Here is a 20,763-nt window from a genome sequence, read left to right as displayed (position 1 = left end):
CCTGCCCCGCCCCGGCCGCATCCCTCCCACCTCTTTCCTCCACAGACTTTCCTGCCTCAGGGTGGGGTGGAGGGGCATGTGCGCACATGCATGCTCACGCTCCCCCCCCCCGCCAATTTTTCTCCCTCTGCCTATCCTGTCAGCAAGTGACTGAGCCCATTTTCAAGTTCTTAAATCTATGCCAACTTACTTCGTTCACTTCAAGGCAGCTTTACAAAAAAATGCTGCTATAATTCCTGAATCCATTCACAGTCCAAGCTGTACTCTCTAATGATACCAAGTCTACCGGGAATAGATTTTTCATATGATAAACATCCTTCTTGTGGTGGGTGTTCTTCTAAGTAATATGGCAGCTTAAAATGCAGGCATGTAAATCATCGTCAGTACCACAAAGTAAACTTTGTTGCAGAAACTGAGGCATGTTTAAGGTTGTCTGCAGACTTAGACCCTCATGTTTGCATTACCATTTTCTGTTAGTCACAAAGTACTTCTTGTGAAGTTCTAGTACCCTCACTTCCTGATTCCTTAGATCACTGGATGCCATTTAGATGTTGCATGAACAATACGTAAAATAAATTGCATTGTTTCACATTTTTAAAAGGTTCTTTTGCAATCAAAGACTAGAATCTTATTTTTTCAAAAGAAAGCCTAAATTTTGGAACATAAAATGGCAATTGCTAGGCACAAAATATCAGCTCACTTAGTCACTGCATGCTAGTCCAACATGATCCTGACAGCTAACATACTCATGACTATTTGAGATATTAAATGAACCACTTCTAAATTGCCTTGAGCCACGCATGGAATTTAATGGGCTTCAGTAATGCACCTTAATCAACTCGTTCAATTAAAAATGAATATAAACATAACCCACCAAGCTTTTATTTATATATCACTTAAATTAGCTTTGTATTAAATTCAGAATAGGAAATGTCAGCAAACACTACGGATTCCTGTGCTCACTGTAAACACAACTTTGGAAATAGTATGTAGTGCTGATTGACCTCAAAACAGAGGAATTCATCAGTTCATTGAGATCTGCTGATCTTAATGTATAAACACATACCAGACAAAAAGGAGACCTTAAATTACAAGGCTACAGGTTCCTTCTTAATTGATGATGGGGCAGTGTTTTAAATGCATGTTCCTTCAGCTTTCATAAACTTGGCCTTTATCTTGTGCCTAAGCTGTACATTCATGGACTTCTCCAAATCTCTCATTTATTTCACACTGTCCTTCACTTCTAAATCTTGACTTTGAGAGCTATTCTTTTAATTAATGCATATGTTTAAAATGATGCAAATACAATTTTAAGCTGTCATTTGGAACTTGGTAATTCTCTTCTGTACAGAAAAGGCATAATAGGGTAAGATTACACTTGTCACATGGCACTTGTGTGATGTGGTATTGATTAATGAGAATGAATGCTGTCATAAGGTTACCAGTTGCTGATCTCCTGATACAATCAGTGTTTTCTGGGGAAAATATATTTTTTATACAGGAATCAAGTATACAAGGGAGGACTCTTAAGTGTTAAACATGGTTACAAAAAATCCTTCCTCAACTGATTTTTGTTTAAAGGGCAATTGTCAGCTAATAACTCCCAATATATAAAAAGGAAAATCTTAGCAAAATTGGAGTCTCCAACTGAGCTAATGTTCCAGCTAAAGTTTGTCAAATGAAAATTACTTCAACAATTAAATATTCTTGTATGAGGTGGGCTTCAAAATGCTCTTTCAAATTGAAATTTATGGCTCTCTTTTCCTTGATTATGTCTCTTCTATCCTTAGGTCTCAAAGGGATTGGTCCCCAAGTGCTCAGACAGTAAATGGCTTTGGTGACATTAAAAAACCCCCCACACCCCCCAGTACACTGATGATGCTGTAGTACGTGCTCACTCGGAAGCAGATATTCAGGCAATCACTGAAGTCTTTACTGAGGCATACAAGAAAATGGGACTGATGTTCAACATTCAGAAGACTAAGGTCCCCCATCAACAAACTCTCCCTAACTCCAGTACTTTGGGTTTATGGTGACACCGAAGAAAGCTGAATATTTCCCATGCCTCAGAGCCATCTCTCACAGAAGGCTGACATTGAAGAAGAAATCCACCACCTCAAATATGCAAGTGCAGTCTTTGGATGCCTGAGGAAATAGGTGTTCAAGGATCGTGACATTCAATCCAAAAACAAGCTCACAGTTTATCAAGAAGTCGTGATCCCTACCCTTACTGTATAGAGATGAGATGTGGACAATGTACAGAAGACATCTCACATTGCTGAAAGAGTACCATCAGTGCTGCCTGTAGAAGATACTTCGAATCCAGTAAGACAGATGTACCAACATTAGCATCCTCTTGCAAGCAAAAACCATGAGTATTGAGGCAATGATCATCCAACATCAACTTTGCAGGACTGACCATGTCATCCAGATGTCTGACTCCAGGTTCCCAAAGCAACTTTTATTCCTGCAACTTAGTCAAGGCATACACTCAAGACGAGGGCAGAAAAAGCGCTTCAAGGCCAACTTGAAGTTCTCAAGGCCAACCTGAAATGCAACATCAACTCATGGGAGATTATTGCCCAGGACTGCCCTAATGGAGGAAGAGGTTGACTGCAAGGATCTCAGTACTCTGAAATCTCATGACAACAGGGGATAGAAAAGTCGGAGAAGCAAAAACAACAAATCATTGAATAAATCAAGAATCTTGAGCCACCCACCCCGCACAGATATGCATGCCCCAGTTGTGACAGAGTTTGTTGATCCTGTATCAGCCTCGCCAACCATCTTCAGACCCACAGATATGGCAGTCATGGAAGATATTCATCCTCAACTGAGAAGGATTGGCAACGATGATGATCACGATTCCTGTATGAAGCAATGTACCAAAATAACATATCAGTATAACCCTATTAAATTGATTGTAAACAAAAAGGATACTGCCTTCTTCAGTTTTCATCACCAACATGAGAAAAATACGTAAAGTAAACAAAGAATGTAACAAGAACATGTTAACTAGACCTTCAAAAAAGACAATGTGAGGGATGGAGTACACATTTTACCTGCTATTTAGCAGAAGGAATTGGATTTAGGAAGCCTTGGCACATAATCCTATGGCCCCCATTATAGAAGAGGTCACATACATGAAAGGAGTTCATTTCTGGCCCTAAAATTCTTCAAAGGAAAAACCAAGAAAGCTATGTGAAAAATGTTAAATATCATAACTTCCGACATTCAGGGTACACCAGTGTATCAGAAATGTCAGCATCACCATTTTGTCCCTTACCTTATGTTCAGATATAAAAAAGTCATTAGAAAATGAAGGATGATAAACTGTTCTCTATGTCCACAAATGACATGACTTAAATTGCAATAAGGGAGAGTTAGGTTGGATATGAAAAAAATCTTTCTAACTTCAAGGGCAGTTAAGTTCTGCAATAGGTTTCTTAGATGAATCTCTGTCCTTGGAAGCTTACCATACAGATCGGACAAAACTTGTCTGGGATGGTTTAGGCAGGGATAAAATTGCAGAGGGTTGAACTAGATAACATTCCAAGCCCTATTTTTCTGTGATTTTTATAATTATTCTTTTTTAGTTTTAGGCTAAATATGTTCATTCAAGTGCTGGGTAAACTAAAGTACTAGTGCAACTATTTTATACACCTTATTAACTTATGGAGGATGCTTTATTTAGATTTCCCTGATCATATACTTCTTGCAACACCCTCACCAAGTTCCCCTGGGGCTAAGGTGTTGCTGAAGATATGCAAAGCTGCCCTTAGCAACAAACTCAGAGCCTCCAGCAGAATGTCTCCAAGACCTCCATATGTTCACAGTGGTATCATGTCCACCACTACGTCCCTCTACAGTTAATGGTTGCCCAGGCCTGTGCAAAAGGAAAGTCCTTCCTGCCCTGTAAGGGAACAGGAAGGAAGCAGACCTTACACTTTCATGTGAACAGAGTCTCTAAGTCTGTCTGCCCATGTATGAGCACACAAAAAGAATATATACTGCATTTCAGTGTAAAAGCAAGGTAGAAACTATCTGGAACCTCACTAGGAACATCTTACACACATTTTGCATGCTACAATGGCACAAGTGATGCCATTCGGCAATGCATCACTTACCTTTTACCTTTCTATAGGTCTCTGCTGAAACAGGTCAAAGAAGCCAAGAAGGTTACATTTAAGTTACATTTACATTTAATCTGAGGACTCTAACACTCTTAACATTGATAAGATAGGTCCTGGAACCTGCTCAGGTAACATTTCTTTCTCCGCACAAGGTTTTCTTCATGCTGTTACACAACAATATTTGCCCTACAATGAAAACTTTTTAATATTTAAGGTGTAAATGTGATGGGAATGTATATCTAGTGCCCCATGTAGTCTGCAATTTCACAGCCACTGAATCTTCTGCAGAATCTTCCCCTCCCTGTAAAGCATTCTGGGGTATAAGTTTACGTTTTATACATATACACACACACATACACATATATATATCTCCAGCCCTCGTTGTAGTGAAGATGCACTTGGAAAATGAGAGCCACGTGTAAAACCATGCGACTTGTACCTTTGGGTCTGCAGAGGAGTCTGAAATACCAGGTCCAGTCCAGATTTGGTTATTATTTGGAGTACTCAGTGTAAAGATGAATTACGACACATAGAAGTGAACAATTCCAGACTTACCTCAATATATCTTTAATTCTAAAGCCTAACTATTACAGTTTAAGTAACAACAGTGTTAACTATTTCGCCACCTATAATTTTAGTTAAAACATCCAATAAGTGTGCTTATTCTACAATCCCAAAAGATACTGCCCACGTTCCCTAGTACCAATAATCAGCTCCCCGCCATTCATCTGTTAAACAGCTTCTATTTTGTTTTGACAGCACCATTCTCTGTGGCATGTTGAAAAGCATAACTGTCAGAGCAGTTGTGAGTTACGGTACTGCTCGGATGCTTAATTTCATTCAAGTAATTAAAAACTTAACTTGCAATTCAAAAAGCTTTTACCAACATTGTTGCAGGGTTGTTGGTTGCAGCTGTCTTGGTCTAAGGACATAGGCACTAGCAGGCGGTTCTTTAGCTAGATGTGATATCTTTTATTAGACCAACTAAATAGTTGGGGAAAAAGTTATTTGCAAGTTTTTGGGCACAAACACCTGATGAAAGGCATTTGTGCCAGAAAGCTTGCAAAGAACTTTTTCCCAACTATTTAGTTGTTTGAATAAAAGAAATCCCATCTACCCAAAAAACCTTTACCAACCTTCTCATTTGCTGCACCAAAGTACTGCAGCATCCAGGCGTTTTGCTACCCAATTCAAAGGCAGTCAAATGTAGAGTACAGCTCTTGCTACTATGCAAGAAACCACCTGTGGTAGGATATAGACATATAAAACCGAGCTCCATGAGTTAAATAGAATATCCTCTCATTATTACCTACAGCAAATGTATTCAATGTATTTCGATAAAGTCCTGTGTGGTACTTGGGAGATGAACACTTCTTTCAATATCTATTAATGTATTAGCTCATGAAATATCGATTCTGCTGAATCCATATTCCTGGACCTGTTCACCCTTCACAAGAGAAGGCTGAGGGGACCTAGTGACCCTCTATAAACTTACCAGGGGGGTCCAGAGGGAAATGGGTGAGACCCTGTTCCCCCGAGTGCCTCCCGGAATAATGGCCACAAGCTGATTGAGACTGGGTTCAGGTTAGACATCAGGAGGCACTACTTCAGTCAGGGCGGCTAGGATCTGGAACCAGCTTCCAAGGGAAGTGGTGCTTGCTCCTACCTTAGGGGTCTTTAAAAGGATAGATAACTACCTGGCTGGGGTCATATGAGCCCAGTATTCATTCCTGCCCAGGTCTCCTCCGGTCCTATATCTAGGAATCTATGAATATAAGATTTCTTCTGGTGAATGCACCATTGCTTATTAACTGACCATTAAGAAAGAGTGAAGCAGGATGTCATGTGCCACTGCTGTTTTTTGCATATACCTAAGAGATGTTTAAATAGGCCAATACAGCGTGTCCTGGAGTGCCTTCATTCAGTAACAAAAGCTTTCCTTTCCCAAAGAATTGCTCTGGAGCTGGCCAAAATCGACTGCCCTGCTGACTGCTCCACTAAAGGCTGCCCCAATGTATTCTGACGTTGGGAGCTCTCCAAAGCTGTGATTTCAGAAAGGGAGTCACGCCCGGGAATCTCACCCCCCCCAACCCTGCCAGCTCTCCCTGCGGAAAGTGCTTTTTTGCCCAGGCAGGTCTCACCTTGGGCCCCTAACTCTAGCTGTGAACTGCCGGGCGAGAACCCAGCACACACAGTGGATTAAATCTGAGGATTTCGGTGCCGGCTGCAACACCCGGCTCAGGGCCTACAGCTCTGAAAAGCATTTTGGACCAAAGGCACCGGCAAGACTCCTTTAAAGCAAGACCTGCCCCACGCGGGCGCCGAGAGGCAGTGCAGCCCTTCGCCTGGTCCGGCACCCCTGCAGCGCGGCTACCTGCCCCCCGCCGCCACTCCGGGGAGGCCTGGCCAGCAAGGGGCGGAGCCCCGCTTACGTCACCGCACTCCTCCAACCAGGGAGCGGCCCCTCCAGCCCGCCCCGCCAGCGGCAGCCAATGGTGAGCGGCAGGACACGCCTCCCACCAATAGGAAGCGAAGTCGTTGCTGTGCGCTGCCGGGCTTGACAGAGAAGGGGGGGGCCTTAAAGAGACAGCGCCGGGGCGCCCGCGGAGTGCGGTGAGCGGCAGATGGCGGCGCTGGGCTGTTGGGTGCTGTACTTCGCCTACGGCAGCAACCTGCTCCTGGAGCGCATCCTGCTGCGGAACCCCTCGGCGGCCTTCGCGGCGGTGGCCCGCTTGCAGGTCCGTGCCGCGCTCCCCCTCTCCTCCCCCACCCCCGTGCTTGCAGCGGGGGGAAACTGAGGCACCGAGTGCGCGCTAAACGCGACGCGTGAGCGGCGCGGGGTCCCCCCGCCTCGGCTGCCTCAGACCCGCTGGCGGCTCGGCCACGAGGCGCGCGGAGTGCGCGTCCAGCGCCCGCCGGCCCGCGAGTCTCGGCCGCCTGCCGGCTCAGCACTGCCCGGCAGGGCTCCTGGCTTTCCCCGGTTTAAAACAATCCCGTGTTTTCGGATGTAAAAAAAGTAACCCCAAATCCACGTTTTTTCCATGATTAGAATGAAACGCCATTCTATGTCTAGATCTGTATAGCTAGATAATTAGATACCTATCCATATAACTATGGATATATTTAGTGGTGTTTCATTCCACAATCCACGGATTAGGCAAAAAATTGTCTGGGATGGTTTAAGCCAGGGACAAGCTTGTAGCGGGTTGAGCTAGATAACCTCTTGAGTCCTGCCCAGCCCTATTTTTCATGTGATTAAAATGAAACACCACTATCTATACCTATATTTATATCTATATGTGTATATGTATGTATGTGTATATATATAGAGAGAGATGTTTAGTGATGTTTCATTTTAATCATAGAAAAATGTGGATTGAGAAGGATTATATCCAAAAATTGGGAATTTGTTTTATCAGAAAAAGACAGGATCGCTGCTGATCAGGCCCAGATGAAACCCCCCCGGGTGCCCTGGATTTCACAGGGATTTAATGCAGGACAATGGGGCTGGCTCACTGGAGGAGCCCAGGGGCAAAGGAGAAATCCAGCCTCAGGTTTTACCCATGGGGGGTCCAACCCATGCTGGGCAGTATTTCCTTAACCAGCTGTCATGGGTTTGGAGCAATAAGGACACATTTAAGGCATCCAAGGCAGGTGCATCAGTTGCCCTGCAGCTGGTGTGACTTTGTGGCCACTGGTTTAGAGCTCCCAAGTGTCCCGGTGGCCACCCGCACTCATTTGGGCAATGCCTTTTTTTAATTCTTCAACTCCATGCCCCCAGTTTATCTGGGGCACTGCGGCAGCTCTCTGTGCGGAGAGGCCCTGGGTTCTTTCCCAGAGAGAGCCAGGAGACCGAACCTGTGCTTCCAGCAGGGAAGTGTCCTGCCCAAATGAAAGTGGAGATCGGATGCTCGGCTCTGTCCTCAGATTGGTCATCTCATTGCCACTTAACACACTGCAAAGGATTAGAGCTGGTGGGTTGGGAGAGGTGGGATGAAACTTAACTGCAAGCTCCTGGAGACTGGAAGCACATCTTGCTGGGGTTATTTGACCCCAGCAGTCTTTCCTGCCCAGAGCAGGGGGGCTGGACCCGATGATCTCATGAGGTCTCTTCCAGACCTAAACTTCTGTGAATCTCTGAACTCTGGTTGAAGTTGGTGAGGGTTTGGCTGATGAAGGGTTCTGCTGGGGTTTGGCAGAATGGAGGGCTGAAAGACACTTTATGAATCAGTGCTTGCCTAACCCATAATAATAAAAGTCTGTTTAATAATGGAAGCTGATTAGATAGCCAGCTTGCCTGGGAGTCTGTTCTGGATCATTTTAGGTTAGAAGGGCCTACTTGTGTTCCCTCTGCTTCAGTACAGGTTTCCCTTGATTTATACTGTACATGCGTTCCCAGAGAACGGCACATAAATTGAATTTGCATAAAGCAAACCCACTTTACATGGTAGTGAGGGAGGGAGTGAGGCTGGGACTGGGGGAGGGATGCCACTCCCAGGGCTGCACAAGGCAGCAAAGCAGAGGGAACAGAGTGGCACTCTCCCAGCCCTGGCTGCAGCAGCTCTGGGAGCGGCCGGCACCAGCTACCTGCAGCTACTGGGCTGCACTGTGCTCCGGCTGTCCCCACTCACTTCTGCTCCTGGGCTGTGCTGTGCCCTGGTACAGGCAACTTTTGTCAGCCTCTCTCAGGGCCGCTGCAGCCGGGGCTGGGGTGAGTTCTTCCCCCTGTGCCTTCTGGTCTAAAAATACTCATTGCATAAGAGCAAATTCACATATAAAGAACCCGCATAAATTGAGGGAAACCTGTACTGTTACACATAGTTCCTGTTGTAGGGCTTGCCAGTCCAACAAAGGGTATGCAGCATTATTTTCTGCAAGCTCCCGTAAGGGGCTGAAAGAAAACTTAGACTGCCTACTGGCCGGGAGATATGAAAGTAACCTCTTCCAGGTCTGCAAATGGAAGCAGATTAGTGAGAGATTGTAGAATGCAAATGTTTGAACAGGGTATGCGGCTGGGCAGGGATCTTGTGGCGATGATGGTGTGGTCTGGAGCTGCTGCAGTTCTGCTCTGGCCCCACACCATGCTGTCAGCGCTGCAAGATCCTGGCCCTGGGGCAGCTCCCTGCCTAGCCACGCACCCTGCCAGCTCTGCTGAGGCTGATCTTCGTGGAAACCCTGGCCCTTAGCTGTCACAGCTCCGCTGCTGCTGGGGTCTCTGTGGAAACTGGCTGCAGTGATGTGGGCAGGAGCTGCTAAGAAGTGGGCCCGCCATGGGCCCAGTCTGGCCCGCGGGCTGGACTTTGCCTGCCCCTATGCAAGGACGCAGTCATCTAAGTGCATCAGCAGTACTAAACTTTCACTGATTCTGTTGAACAGTTATCAAATGTTGCTAATGTGTTAAGTTGGCTTTTGCATAGATACAGTAACAATTAAATTGCATCTTTTAAGCAGTTAAGCCAGTGATCTACAGACTTGTGTTATAAACATTTTAATAGTTTTATTCCTTCATAGATCAAATTTAATTTTTTTGCATGATTTGCACAGTTGTCCGTTGAAAATTTGAGGGAGAGGAGATGAACTGAATTAAAAGCTGCTTGAAGGTTCCTGAGATGACTGCGATTGTGATAGATGCATAGCATATGGTCAGGTTGAGGCATCTGGGGACTCGCAGATACATTGACCAGTTCAAACTGTTCAGGTGGCTTCAGTCAGTTGTTCTACGTTTTTGAGCCCTGTGTTAGAGGTGCCCCGGCTTATACCAAAGAGTAACAACATGGCATATTTTTTTCACATAGCATACGTGAATCAGTGGGGCATGTTTCCATGGTTGTTCTCGTGTAGTCCTTGTAATAAAAGATTGTTCAGAAATATCTTCACCTTGCATATCTCCTGGACCATGACTCCATCACTCCAACACTGTTTGGATTATGAGCGAAGAGAGAAGTAAAGCTAAAACAAGTTTTAAATGTTCAAAACTTCAGAAACTAGGAAGAGGTTTGGGACAAAGGAATGACTAAATTAAATAGAAAAAGTGTTTAAAGCCAGCTATAAATACTGGAGATCAGATTTTGATATGCTTTATGTTGAGTAGCACCTTGTTCAGTGAGTAGACTCACTTAGCTTAAGGAATTTCTGGAAGTGGTCTTCATCCTTAATAATGAAATTGATCTGTTGTCTGAGGACATAAGCCTCAATTCTGCAATCCATAAATTAAAACTGAATCAGCACTTAGGAGAGAGGCAAAAGGTTGAGGGCATAATACAGTACCTTGATAGCCTGTTAACTCCAAAGGGTACCAGGGTCATATCTACACCATAGCAGACTATGGTAAGAGGAACAACTATGGAAATGTGCCCCACCTATTCACACATAATGTATGCTTAAAAAAGGGAAATGCCATTTTGCTTCTTTTTGGCATATAACCAGGGCACAGCCAACACAGTGATCAGTCACATATATGGTCATGGGTGGCACTTGGTACACCTAGTGCCCTTTGTGATACTTTTGGTATGCAGAGCAAGTATTGACAGCTGTGCCTCCCTAGCAATATCTGGTGTGATACAGACACCAGAATCCTCTCTTTTCAGCTGCTGATGAAAGAAAAGCATGTGCAGACTAGAAAGTGATTATCAGGGTAAACTGAATCTATATGCAAAGTGCTGTCAGATGTACAAAATAAAGCTGAAAAAATGCAAGTCTTCCTTTCCTGGTCTATTTTGCTAGAGTAGTCTTTGGCATTGCTTTTATGTTCAGTACAGTACTTATGTAACTTCTAAAGGATGTTTGGATTTATTTAATTTTTGAATGAAAATTTCTTTTTAGGAGTCATGCTAATTATTACAAATACCACCCAAGAACGTGATTTCTGAATTTTTTTTAGTCTTTTGTGTTCAGTGGGCAGCACTTCATGTTTTAGAAGTTTTATCATTTGGTTTCAGTTCCTTTCTCATGTGCTGCCATGACTCTCGCATGCCCAGTTCAGGGGCAGTTCACATGTGCTTCTTCCTAGGCCTTTCAACAGGGTATTCATGAGGCCCAGAAACAACAAGTGCTGAAAAGGGAATAAGCATCTGAAAGGCATTTCCACTAAGATGGTAGGCTTTAAGAGAGCTGGTACTTTGAATTTTGGGGCCCATACAGGACCATTTTTAACATCCTAAAGCACACGTACCCAACCTTCTGGCCCTGCAGACCAGATGAGCAGTGTGGGATTAGTCTGTGGGTGCAACCCTGCACACTGATCTGTCAAACCAATACAGTGTAGCGCACAGGACCATGTTATCCACCCTGCAGGACTCTCCACAAGTCTCGAAATTAGGCAGTAGGGGAGCAGCAATTGACACTGCCACTGTTCCCCCACCATCCAGTTTCCAGACCTGTGGGGAGTCCAGCAAGCTGGCTGACCCAGCTCCATGAGCACCACTATCAGAAGGGGAGTAGATGAACTATTATGTGACAACATTCATAGCTTTGGAAAAAAGTCAATCTGCCATCCCATAAACACTATTGCCTTTCATGTAGAAATGAACACATCCATTGTTAGTGAGCAATGTAATCTCAGATTCCCTTAGAAAAATTCTGTATATCTATAAACAAGGTAAAGGGCTTGGATGCAGGTCTAGACTTTGTAGAACAGCCTTGTATCTCCTATTCTTGTTCTAAGCCCGCTATTTCTCTTGGGGCCTGATTTTTAGTTTCCTCTGAGGTGGGGATTAGAGCAGATCTTTAAGGAAAGAAAGGTAATTACCCATTCTATAACTTCTTGTTAACTTTGCTTCAGATAACATATTCATGCCATAATCTCCTTCTCCCTCCCCCCATTCCCTCAAAGTAAGTGAAAATTGATTATTTGCATTGGTTTAATTTGCAGGATTTTAAACTCGTTTTTGGCAGTCCTCAAGGCAGACCAAGTTCTAACTGGCATGGAAGTACAGCTACCATTGTTCAAAGCCCTGGAGACGAAGTTTGGGGAGTAGTATGGAAAATGAGCACTAGCAATTTAATTTCTCTGGATAAGTAGGTGACTTATAATTCCAATGTCTTGTGTTGCTTTAGAAAGCAAGCCAAATGCAATGGTTACCTTTCAGCAATAACCAGCACGGAGGTTTTGTTTTGACTTAGGAGACTACTTTTGATTCTGAAACATGAAAATAATTCCAGAATAGTTTCTAATGCTTTGACAAATCAATAGCTTGAAAAGCAAAACTGTTGTAAAGAGGGTCTTTAATATGAGGAGGGGACTCTGAACTGTCTGACTGAATTTAAACTTCTGTCACCTTTACATTTTATTTCATGAGCTTTTCCCTTATTTGCTTAAACTCTGCTTCTGAAGGCAGATTTCAAAAGATTGTCAGCAATAGTTTGGGACCTCACCTTAGGTGTTAGAAACAGGAAGAGGAACTGTGCAGAAGAGAACTAGCTATGCAATGCAAGAAAAGGGAACCCTGGGAAAAACCTTTATGTAGCTATTTTCTAAACTTGCAAAGAGTTTTTAAAACTTTCAGATCAAAGCCTCACCCATCTCTGAAATAACTGGATTGATAAATAAGATTGATGTCTTGTTGGTAGTGCTGTTTGGATCTCCAAAATGATGAGCTTGGAAACTGTGATGATGCAGTTAGTCATCCTGATACAAACCTAAAATGTTACAGTACACCTTCAGTGACGCTTCAGACAGTTCAGTTATCTCTGTTGGTTTGACAAACCACCTTCCAACCTGTGTAGAAGCTGAAGAGCATTGAGATATTACATCGTCAGTACCTCTGAAAATTAGACCAGGCCTGTGCAGGTCCCTAATCAGGATTTGGAAGCCTAATTTGTGGAGCAATTTTTCAGTAATTTTAGCCAGTGTCCTGTACTGCTTGTTTCTAGTAGAATTGCCACAGCTTTTAATAGCTTTGGCTATAAAACCAAGTCTTCACCTGGTTTGATTAATGCATATGAGCCTGAACCTGCAAGAGGATGGGTGCTGTCAACCAGCATTGCCTTCAGCACCTCGCAGGATCAGGTCCATTGTCAACACTTTCAGGATTCAAGAGGGAGAATTTTAATATTAAAAAGAACTGGAATTTAAGTCAGAGCCACAAGTTATCTATTTTGAGTCCCTTTTAGCAGGGAGACTGAAAGTTTCCTACTCTCTTCTGCTTTCCTCTCCTACCCTTAACTACTTGCATTAACTCCCATTCTGACCTCCCCTTGCTCTCTCTTGTAATGACTACAGCGTCTTAATTTGCCATACTCCTAGAACAATACTCCCCAAGACTCAAGGTCCCGTACTATCATAGCAGATACTATCACTGCTATCACTTTTTGGGGAGGGGAATTAGTTTGTTGATATTTAGCTCTCATAATTCTAGTCCACATATGGTAGAATTCCAATTTCTTACACATTTTTGAGAAACTTTTAATACTAGCTAACAGTGCCTGAAAGACTGCACTGGTAAACCAAGTGCCCCAACTGACTTATTCTAGGAGAGATATGAGCAGTTCTGGCTTCATCTCCCAAACTGCCTTACCAAAGTGTCACAAAAGTGATCTGTAAAGAGGAGAGACTGTATTTGTGTTGGGTTTTTATGCTTCTTTATGAACTCTAAAGAAACACTTAAAAACCTGGTGCTTATTTTACCACTAGATACTGAAATTTTATCTTTCTCCCTTCATGGAGTAGATATCTTCCTTTTCATCTTCCTTTAGTAGATGACTAGCAAACTAGTAGAACTACAGCAAACCATGAAGTGCAAAGTAATAGAAAAGATAATATTTTATCAAGTGTTTAAAATTCTTTGTGCTTGTGGGTGTTACTACAAATGTTTTCTTTTCTTAATCACCAGAGTTTGTATCTGGCAAAACGACTTACTTGGGATTTTGATCTGATAACTTGATAGTGGCATGTTATACACTGTAGCCTAGACTGCAAAGACTTGTGTACTTAACCAATTTCCTGGATTATTAAATTTTCCTGGATGAGACTTCAAACAAAAAATAACAATTGTACTACTTATACTTTTCTCAACTTGTACACTTAAAACAGACTGTCACTCCTGTTTTCTAAAAAAAAAGTAGTTTATTTCATGTTTCATTTTGCATGCTCTAGTCAAGGGATACAATATTTGGGTGACAAACATAGCAAAAGGATCTTGGCATATAGCTGAGTTTTTCTTGGTGTTAGACTTCTTGAGACATTTCTCTCGGTCATAAAACTTGGTATCTTTGTTCTAAACTTCACAAAATACATCCAAGAGGCACTTAATCTCTTAATTTAAAAGCAGTTTTTTCTGTCCCTTTTCCTGCTTTTTCTGAAACAATCCAGAAATTTGTTTCTAAACTTTACATCATTCTTGTTTGCAGGTACTGACCCTCCAGTTAGCTCCACAGGTCTTTCTGCATTGGCCCAGTTGAAGGGTTGATATAATTTTATGCTAGCACATTAAGTGACTTTGAAAAGTGACTAGCTTTTTATCTTCAGAAGAAAATATAACTGTCAAGACCTGTGATACCATTTTAATGAGCATTGTAAAAATCTAGAGAGACATCAAAGTTGTCACCTTCCACCTACATCTAAAAAGTAACTATTCCATTTGAAGCTTGCCTTTAATCTTATGAAACTTTAAATAAGCCATTACTGCTGCTAGTTCTAAGACTTGTATATTTTCCTCAGATTTATCATTTTATTAATGGACAATCCCTTACCCCAGAACCTTACTTATAGCAGTTGTGAATGTAACACTGAAACAAAATGGGATACCAATTTTTGCAGTGCTTTCTTTCAGCTTCCTACTGTTATACAAGCTGTACAAGCAAGCAAAGAAATTCAAGCACATTGGTGGGTGTCTTGGATCATTGAGTAGCGTGCCCTTTGACAGAGAACTGTGCAAGTCCCCCCTCATTATACTTCGAAATAATAACATATGAAAGATAATTTTGCTATAACTTCATTATCAAAATATAAAGTATCAGTATATGCATTGTTTCTTAATTTTTAAAACTTGGTTGATAATCCACTTATAAATTATCAAATATTTTTATAGTAGATATTACCATATGTACCATGGTAGATATTACCATACCTCTTATCACTTGTGCAGTGTGGATGGCTGACCTGCATGATTACAGTAATGACTTGGTGTTTGTGATTTGTATCCTTTACAAAATAAGAAAGAAATTCCACTAGCTTATTTTCGGGATACAGAACAAGGATTGCTCCAAAGTACTGAAATACATTGGTTTTTTAAGTACTGCAGCCCAAAAAGCCACCTCAACTTTAACATGATACCAACACAAATGTTCAAATGCATGGCTTGTTAAAAAAATACACTAATCGAACTTGTATTGCTGTATAAGTGGTGCAGTATGAAAGAATTGTCATCTTTGCAGGCAAGAGGGAGTTGAAGAGGGTCTGTATGTTCCAATAGAGGTTGATGTTAGTACTCAAGAAGGAAAACTACTGACCTGTCGAAGTTACCAGATGAAAGACTGTGTCTATGATCTTCCATCACCACAGTATAAAAAGGTAAGTGTTGTTGTGAATAATGAACGTAAACTGAAATAATGTATTAATTCTTACTTAGAAAAACAGTACATATTAATTATTCTCTTCTCTGTCTCTTCTATTTCTAAATAAATGTGTCATTAATCCCTGTGTACTACTGCATCTCATGGTGTACTAGTCAAGGTTTGAAGCCCAATTTTTAGCTCTTAACATTTAACCTTGACTTATATACCATATTGGCTTCCCCTGTGTGCAGTGCTGGGTTTGGTGCTCGGCTAGTGTGGCCCAAGAAGAGCCGCTCACCTGCTGAGTGCTGAGCCCAGTGCCACTTGCAGGGGACAGTGTCAAGGCTGAGGCCAGGTTCAGCACTCGGTTGGCATGGCCCAGGCAGCACCACTTGCAGGGGATGGGGGCACACCAACTGAGTGCTGAGCCCAGCCCCAGCCCAGTCCCCTGCGAGCGGCGCCAGGCTCAGCTGGCATGCCCCCGTCCTCTGCAAGCAGGGTTAACTAAGCTGCGCCAACCGAGTGCTTGTGCTTACCTTCAAATCACTTTGTAACTGATGCACCAGCACCAGTGGGATGGCATCAGCAGTTGATAAGCAAATAGTAACTCTAAAAATAGGCTGGGACCGAAAGTTTACTGGACTCAGCTGAAACAAAATGTAACCACCTGACCAGAAGTCTGTCAAAACATAGATGTTGTATTTAGCTAATAAAAATGCAGTAGGATTTTTAATGATGCTGAACAGACAGGCACCCAAAAGATGGCACCTCCATCATTGCAGGCCTCCTCTGGGACATTTGTTAATAATAACCCATAGAAGAAAGAGTTCTACCTTGCAATTAAGCATTACTGCTCAACAGTGCGCTGGCTTTTTAGAAGTATGGCCTAAACACAGGGCATGTTCTACTTAGCCTAGGAGAGCTAATGAAAGCCTAGCTAGCCTGAGATGGTGCGACTGTGTAGAAATGTTCAGCTACATAATTGTAAACAAAATAAAATAAAAAAGTTCTCCAGAGTGAGAACAGCTAATTTGGCTTGATCATATGACTCCTATGTTTGTGTGTCTCTTGACCTGGGGCCCACCTATCGGGGAAAGTCTTCATGATCAGTGCTAGGGTATATACTTCCAGAGTCTATTTAAAGAATGCTATAACTTGGGAACTTCCTCATGTACTTTCTGGTCCTCTGTTCCCCTTATTTTACTCTCCAGACTACTCTTTAGAGCTGTATGAAGGAATAAATCTCAACCAATACAGCATCAAGACTGAGTATGTAATGTGAAGCTGTCTTTGCTATACTACATGCATAGCAACAGTTTCAAAAAAGCTTCCTAACTTTTCCAGCCAAGAAAATGATTTTCTTTCCAAGTGCAGTCAGCCTAAGGTTATTTCCCATGATCTGATTATAGGAAGATGCCTGGGATCAGGGCTTTGGTTTTAGTTCTTTTACATGAGTGGTACTGTTTGCAGAACCAAAAGCTTGTGAGATCAAACTGTTTCACTGTAATGTCATAGTAAGGCAGTGTTTCTTTTTACTTGTAGGTCATCTGCATGGGTGCAAAACAGAATGGATTACCATCTGACTATCAGAAGAAATTAGAACTAATAGCGACCAATGGCTATGAAGGACCAGTGTCAGTCTTTGAAGAAATTGAGGCTGCTGTTAAAAAAAGGGAAACAATAACTTAATAAAATCATAGAAAAGTAGGGCCAGAAGGGACCTCCAGAGGTCATCTAGTGCAACCCCCTGTCTGAGGCAGGATCATCCTTATCCAAACCCATTGTCTAACCCAGGTGTACTCCTGGAGTAATTCCAATTCCATATTGCCTGATTGTTCATTTTGATTTAAGCATGAATTTTCTCAATAGGCTGATTAGCAACTTCCTTATTTGATAAAGAATGGGCTAGGCCTGGTGTACTTCTATAGGAAAGGACTGGATTCAGCAAGTTTAAGGCCCTGGTTTTGCAAAGGTATGTGTGTAAGTTGGGCTTAACTTCATGTACCATCCAGAAAGCTACGTGTAAATCTCTATGGAATCTGGACCTAATTCTCTGTAATGCCCTTATCATACTGTTGGTAAAGTTCATTTTGTCACATCCTCCTGTTACCAATCATCGTAAAAAAGAAACCAGTCAGTTGGGCAGCTTCCCATTAGGAATATTAAGGCTGCAGAATTGAGCCCCTTGGTTTTTAAGTGTTGTACATTCAGTTCTCCAATCTGTTTTAAAAGTCCATGGGGGTGCAAAGTCGGAAATTATACTTTGGCTTTTTACTTAACTAACTTCTGTGGAGCAAGACCTCTTCTGGCTGGAAGGTATTAATGTGATTATTAAAAATCAATCATTTAGCTTCTATTTGGTCATTAGCTTCTAAATCACTTCCTGTGAATTAGTATAATAAATTACTGACTATTGGTACTGACTTGTGTGAGACACATACACATTTGTCAGTCCACTCTAATTAAATTCCTACCAGTACTGTTTAAAAAATTCCTACCAGCTTCAGTTTAAAAAAAAAAGGAAAAATTATAAAAGTCAATAGATATACTTCATAGGAGGTATTTCTAAAATGCTAATTCTACAGGTCACCCCCTGCTATTGAAGAAACTACCAGCTAAGGATAGCATTCCATCTGTAATAGTGTAATTGTCTTTAGTGGTAATTACTAGGGATTGGTGAATAAGGCCAGATAAAATAAGTGGCTTTGGATCACTGCATGTCTCTCTACTTTCTGTAGAGGTCAGAAAGATATGCACAAGGTCTGTTCCACTGGTTATTGAAATCAGTGGCAGTCTTTTCATTCATCACAATGATTTGGATTGGACCCAAAAGAGAAATGCTGTGAGTCTCTCTACAATGCTCACAGCCTCATATGAATTGGGAAGTGTTGTAAACTTTACAAGAGTCTGACCTTTTGATAACTGATTACTGATGGGGAACTGAACAATGTGAGGAAACACAAAACAACTGAATTTTAATTTTTTTTCTTTCTTATGGAAGATTATTGTTTAAATATTTTTTCCTTGATACACAGGAGATAAGAGTTACTTCCAGAGTTAAAAATGGGACTGTGTATTATGAAATGTCAAACTTGCACATGAACTGATTGCACAAACTTTTTATAGTGTGTGCCAGAGCAGTTCATTTCATTTCTAGGTGTCATGTGAATGATGTTCATGGAAGCTGAGATCTCAGATTTTCATTAGGCCCCATTATATGCATACTGTATACTATACTGTATACTGCATATATGAAACCTATGTAATAGCAACTAAAAATTGGGGGTAAATAAAGTTACAATTGCCAGATTTCTTTTATGTCTCTTAAGTGTAAGTTGTCTTGATTCAAAAATGCTTATTGTAGCTTTTGTATGGTAGCTGCTGGACAGAGACTCCGAGTGGAGGCTGCGGGCCCCTGTCTGCCGTCTCTGCCTGCTGTTGCTATCCTAGACCAGCCCCACTTTGCTTCTGTAGCTTCTGTAACCTGAACCTTTTGTATGAATGTACAACTGAACTTACCATACTGAGAATATTCATCTGTAAATTACTGCAGGTAAATTTGTTTGTATAAATAAAAAAGTGAGTCTAATTCAATAAAAAATTAAAGCAAGACAAATGACTATTCAGGCTCTAAGGTGCTTGGGTGATCTAAAAAAATGTTTGTTTTAAATGTCACTTCAGCAATTCCAGCTGAATGCTTTTTAACTCTTATAAGATGGTTACAAAGGCACAGTAAAACAGTCTTGATCTTATTGCTACTTTAATAAGACTCAGGCCAAAATAAAACAACTGTCAAAAGAAGAGAAAAAAAGCAACTTTTGTCAAGGATGCTGAGAATGATAATATAGAAGAAGATGGTGATCCTGTGGGCTGGAACTGAAAAGCAGAGAGACAGATTGAGAAAAGGGTCAAACTACAGCTGCCCCTGTCAGTTCCATCTGGTACAGGACAAAAATCTGGAAAAAGGTGAAAACTGCCATTTAGTGGATCAGACCATAGGTCCATCTTGCCAAGTCTGTGGGTGACTGGGTTAGACCAGGGTTTTGTTTGCGCCGTTCTCTTCTCACTTAGAATCAGAAAATTGGGGCTGTAAGGGACTTCAGATCATTTAGTCAAACAATGGCTGTTCCATTTCATTCTGTCAAAACGTTTTGCTGTTTCATCCCTGTTTCAACTTTTCCCCATAGGATACAATGGGGAAGGTCAAAACAGACTATAACTTTGCCGTTTCTGGCCAGATTTGGATGAAACTTGCAAGAATGGCAGCCCCTTCTGAGGGCATGACCCGTGCCAAGTTTCAAGAAGATAGGTCCCAGGGTTCGGAGAAACTGCACCCTAAAATCTTGAGAGAAAAACTCATATCCTGTGTATGTGTTAAGCCACAGTGGGGTCAAAACTGCAGGCACGCTAGCCCCTGTGGAGGCTACGTGGAGTAATGGTCACAGTCTGGATGCCCTAGTTGTAAAGTAGTTTTTCCTAATGTTGAGACTGAAACGAGCCTGAAACAATCTTCCAGGAGTTTGTGACCATTACTCCTAGTTTTCCCCAAGGGTGCCCTGGTGAACAGTTGTTCACCGAGCCCTAGACGTATGCTTCTGATGGAGCAGTAAGCTGCTACCAAGTCTCCTTCCAGCCTTCTCTTTTTCAGGCTGAAGAGTCCCAGGTCCTTTCCTTGTTTAGTTTGTTGTGCAAGTTTCTGATCATATAGGTAGCCCTTCTCTGGGCTTTCTCAAGCTTTACCACGGCCTTGTTAAGATGTGGAGCCCAGAACTGGACACAGTACTCCAGCTGCCATCTCACCAATGCTGAGAAGAGCCGAGTAGAGCAGGAGAATCACTTCTTTGCAATGGTTTTGCTGGAGATGCATCAATTGATGCATGCCAGTGTATTACCTACCTGCTGGCTACAGCATCCCACTGCCAGCTCATGTTCATACTGTGGTCAGTTATTACCCCCAGGTTTGTGGTAGCAAATGATAGCAGATCTTCAGTCCTGCTGCCTGATGAGAGGCAACAGTTGCACAAGCACCCATGTCATGAGTTTTTGCCTGTCAGCAGCTAGGAGTGCAGGTCCCCAGAACGCCCCTGCACCGATCTCCTTGACAGTTGGCAGGCTTAGTGGCCGCAGCAGGGCCTAG

General features: G+C 42.3%; 2 protein-coding genes across 3 annotated transcripts in view; one reads left to right on the top strand and one right to left on the bottom strand.

Moving 5' to 3' along the window:
* Window positions 1-20,763, bottom strand: part of ZNRF2 (zinc and ring finger 2) — a 189,766-nt gene that overhangs the window by 32,640 nt on the left and 136,363 nt on the right. Inside the window, exon 3 of one of the 2 annotated variants that reach the window (XM_090046419.1) lies at window positions 291-2,868. The exons of the other annotated variant lie outside the window; for it this stretch is intronic. Within the exon in view, the coding sequence (XP_089902545.1) occupies window positions 2,771-2,868 (98 nt within the window). The 3' untranslated portion in view covers window positions 291-2,770. Of the gene's footprint in view, window positions 1-290; window positions 2,869-20,763 lie in introns of those variants that run through there. 2 annotated transcript variants of the gene reach the window in all.
* Window positions 6,670-19,246, top strand: GGCT (gamma-glutamylcyclotransferase). The gene is made up of 4 exons (XM_090046422.1): window positions 6,670-6,871; window positions 12,004-12,149; window positions 15,507-15,642; window positions 17,169-19,246. Exons 1-4 carry the CDS (start codon window positions 6,758-6,760, stop codon window positions 17,313-17,315), a joined length of 543 nt encoding a protein of 180 aa, XP_089902548.1. The 5' UTR covers window positions 6,670-6,757; the 3' UTR covers window positions 17,316-19,246.

Source organism: Crocodylus siamensis, chromosome 5 (assembly GCF_052110815.1).
Source record: "Crocodylus siamensis isolate JL-2025a chromosome 5, ASM5211081v1, whole genome shotgun sequence".
Taxonomy (NCBI): Eukaryota; Metazoa; Chordata; order Crocodylia; family Crocodylidae; genus Crocodylus; species Crocodylus siamensis.
The sequence above is the reverse complement of the archived record's forward strand: the minus strand, read 5'-3'. Positions and strand labels throughout refer to the sequence as shown.

Coding starts and splice junctions, on each gene's coding strand:
- GGCT (XM_090046422.1), top strand. CDS start 6,758: ATGGCGGCGCTGGGCTGTTGGGTGCTGTACTTCGCCTACGGCAGCAAC. Junction 6,872..12,003: donor CGGCGGTGGCCCGCTTGCAG/GTCCGTGCCGCG, acceptor TTTAATTTGCAG/GATTTTAAACTCGTTTTTGG. Junction 12,150..15,506: donor AATTTAATTTCTCTGGATAA/GTAGGTGACTTA, acceptor TCATCTTTGCAG/GCAAGAGGGAGTTGAAGAGG.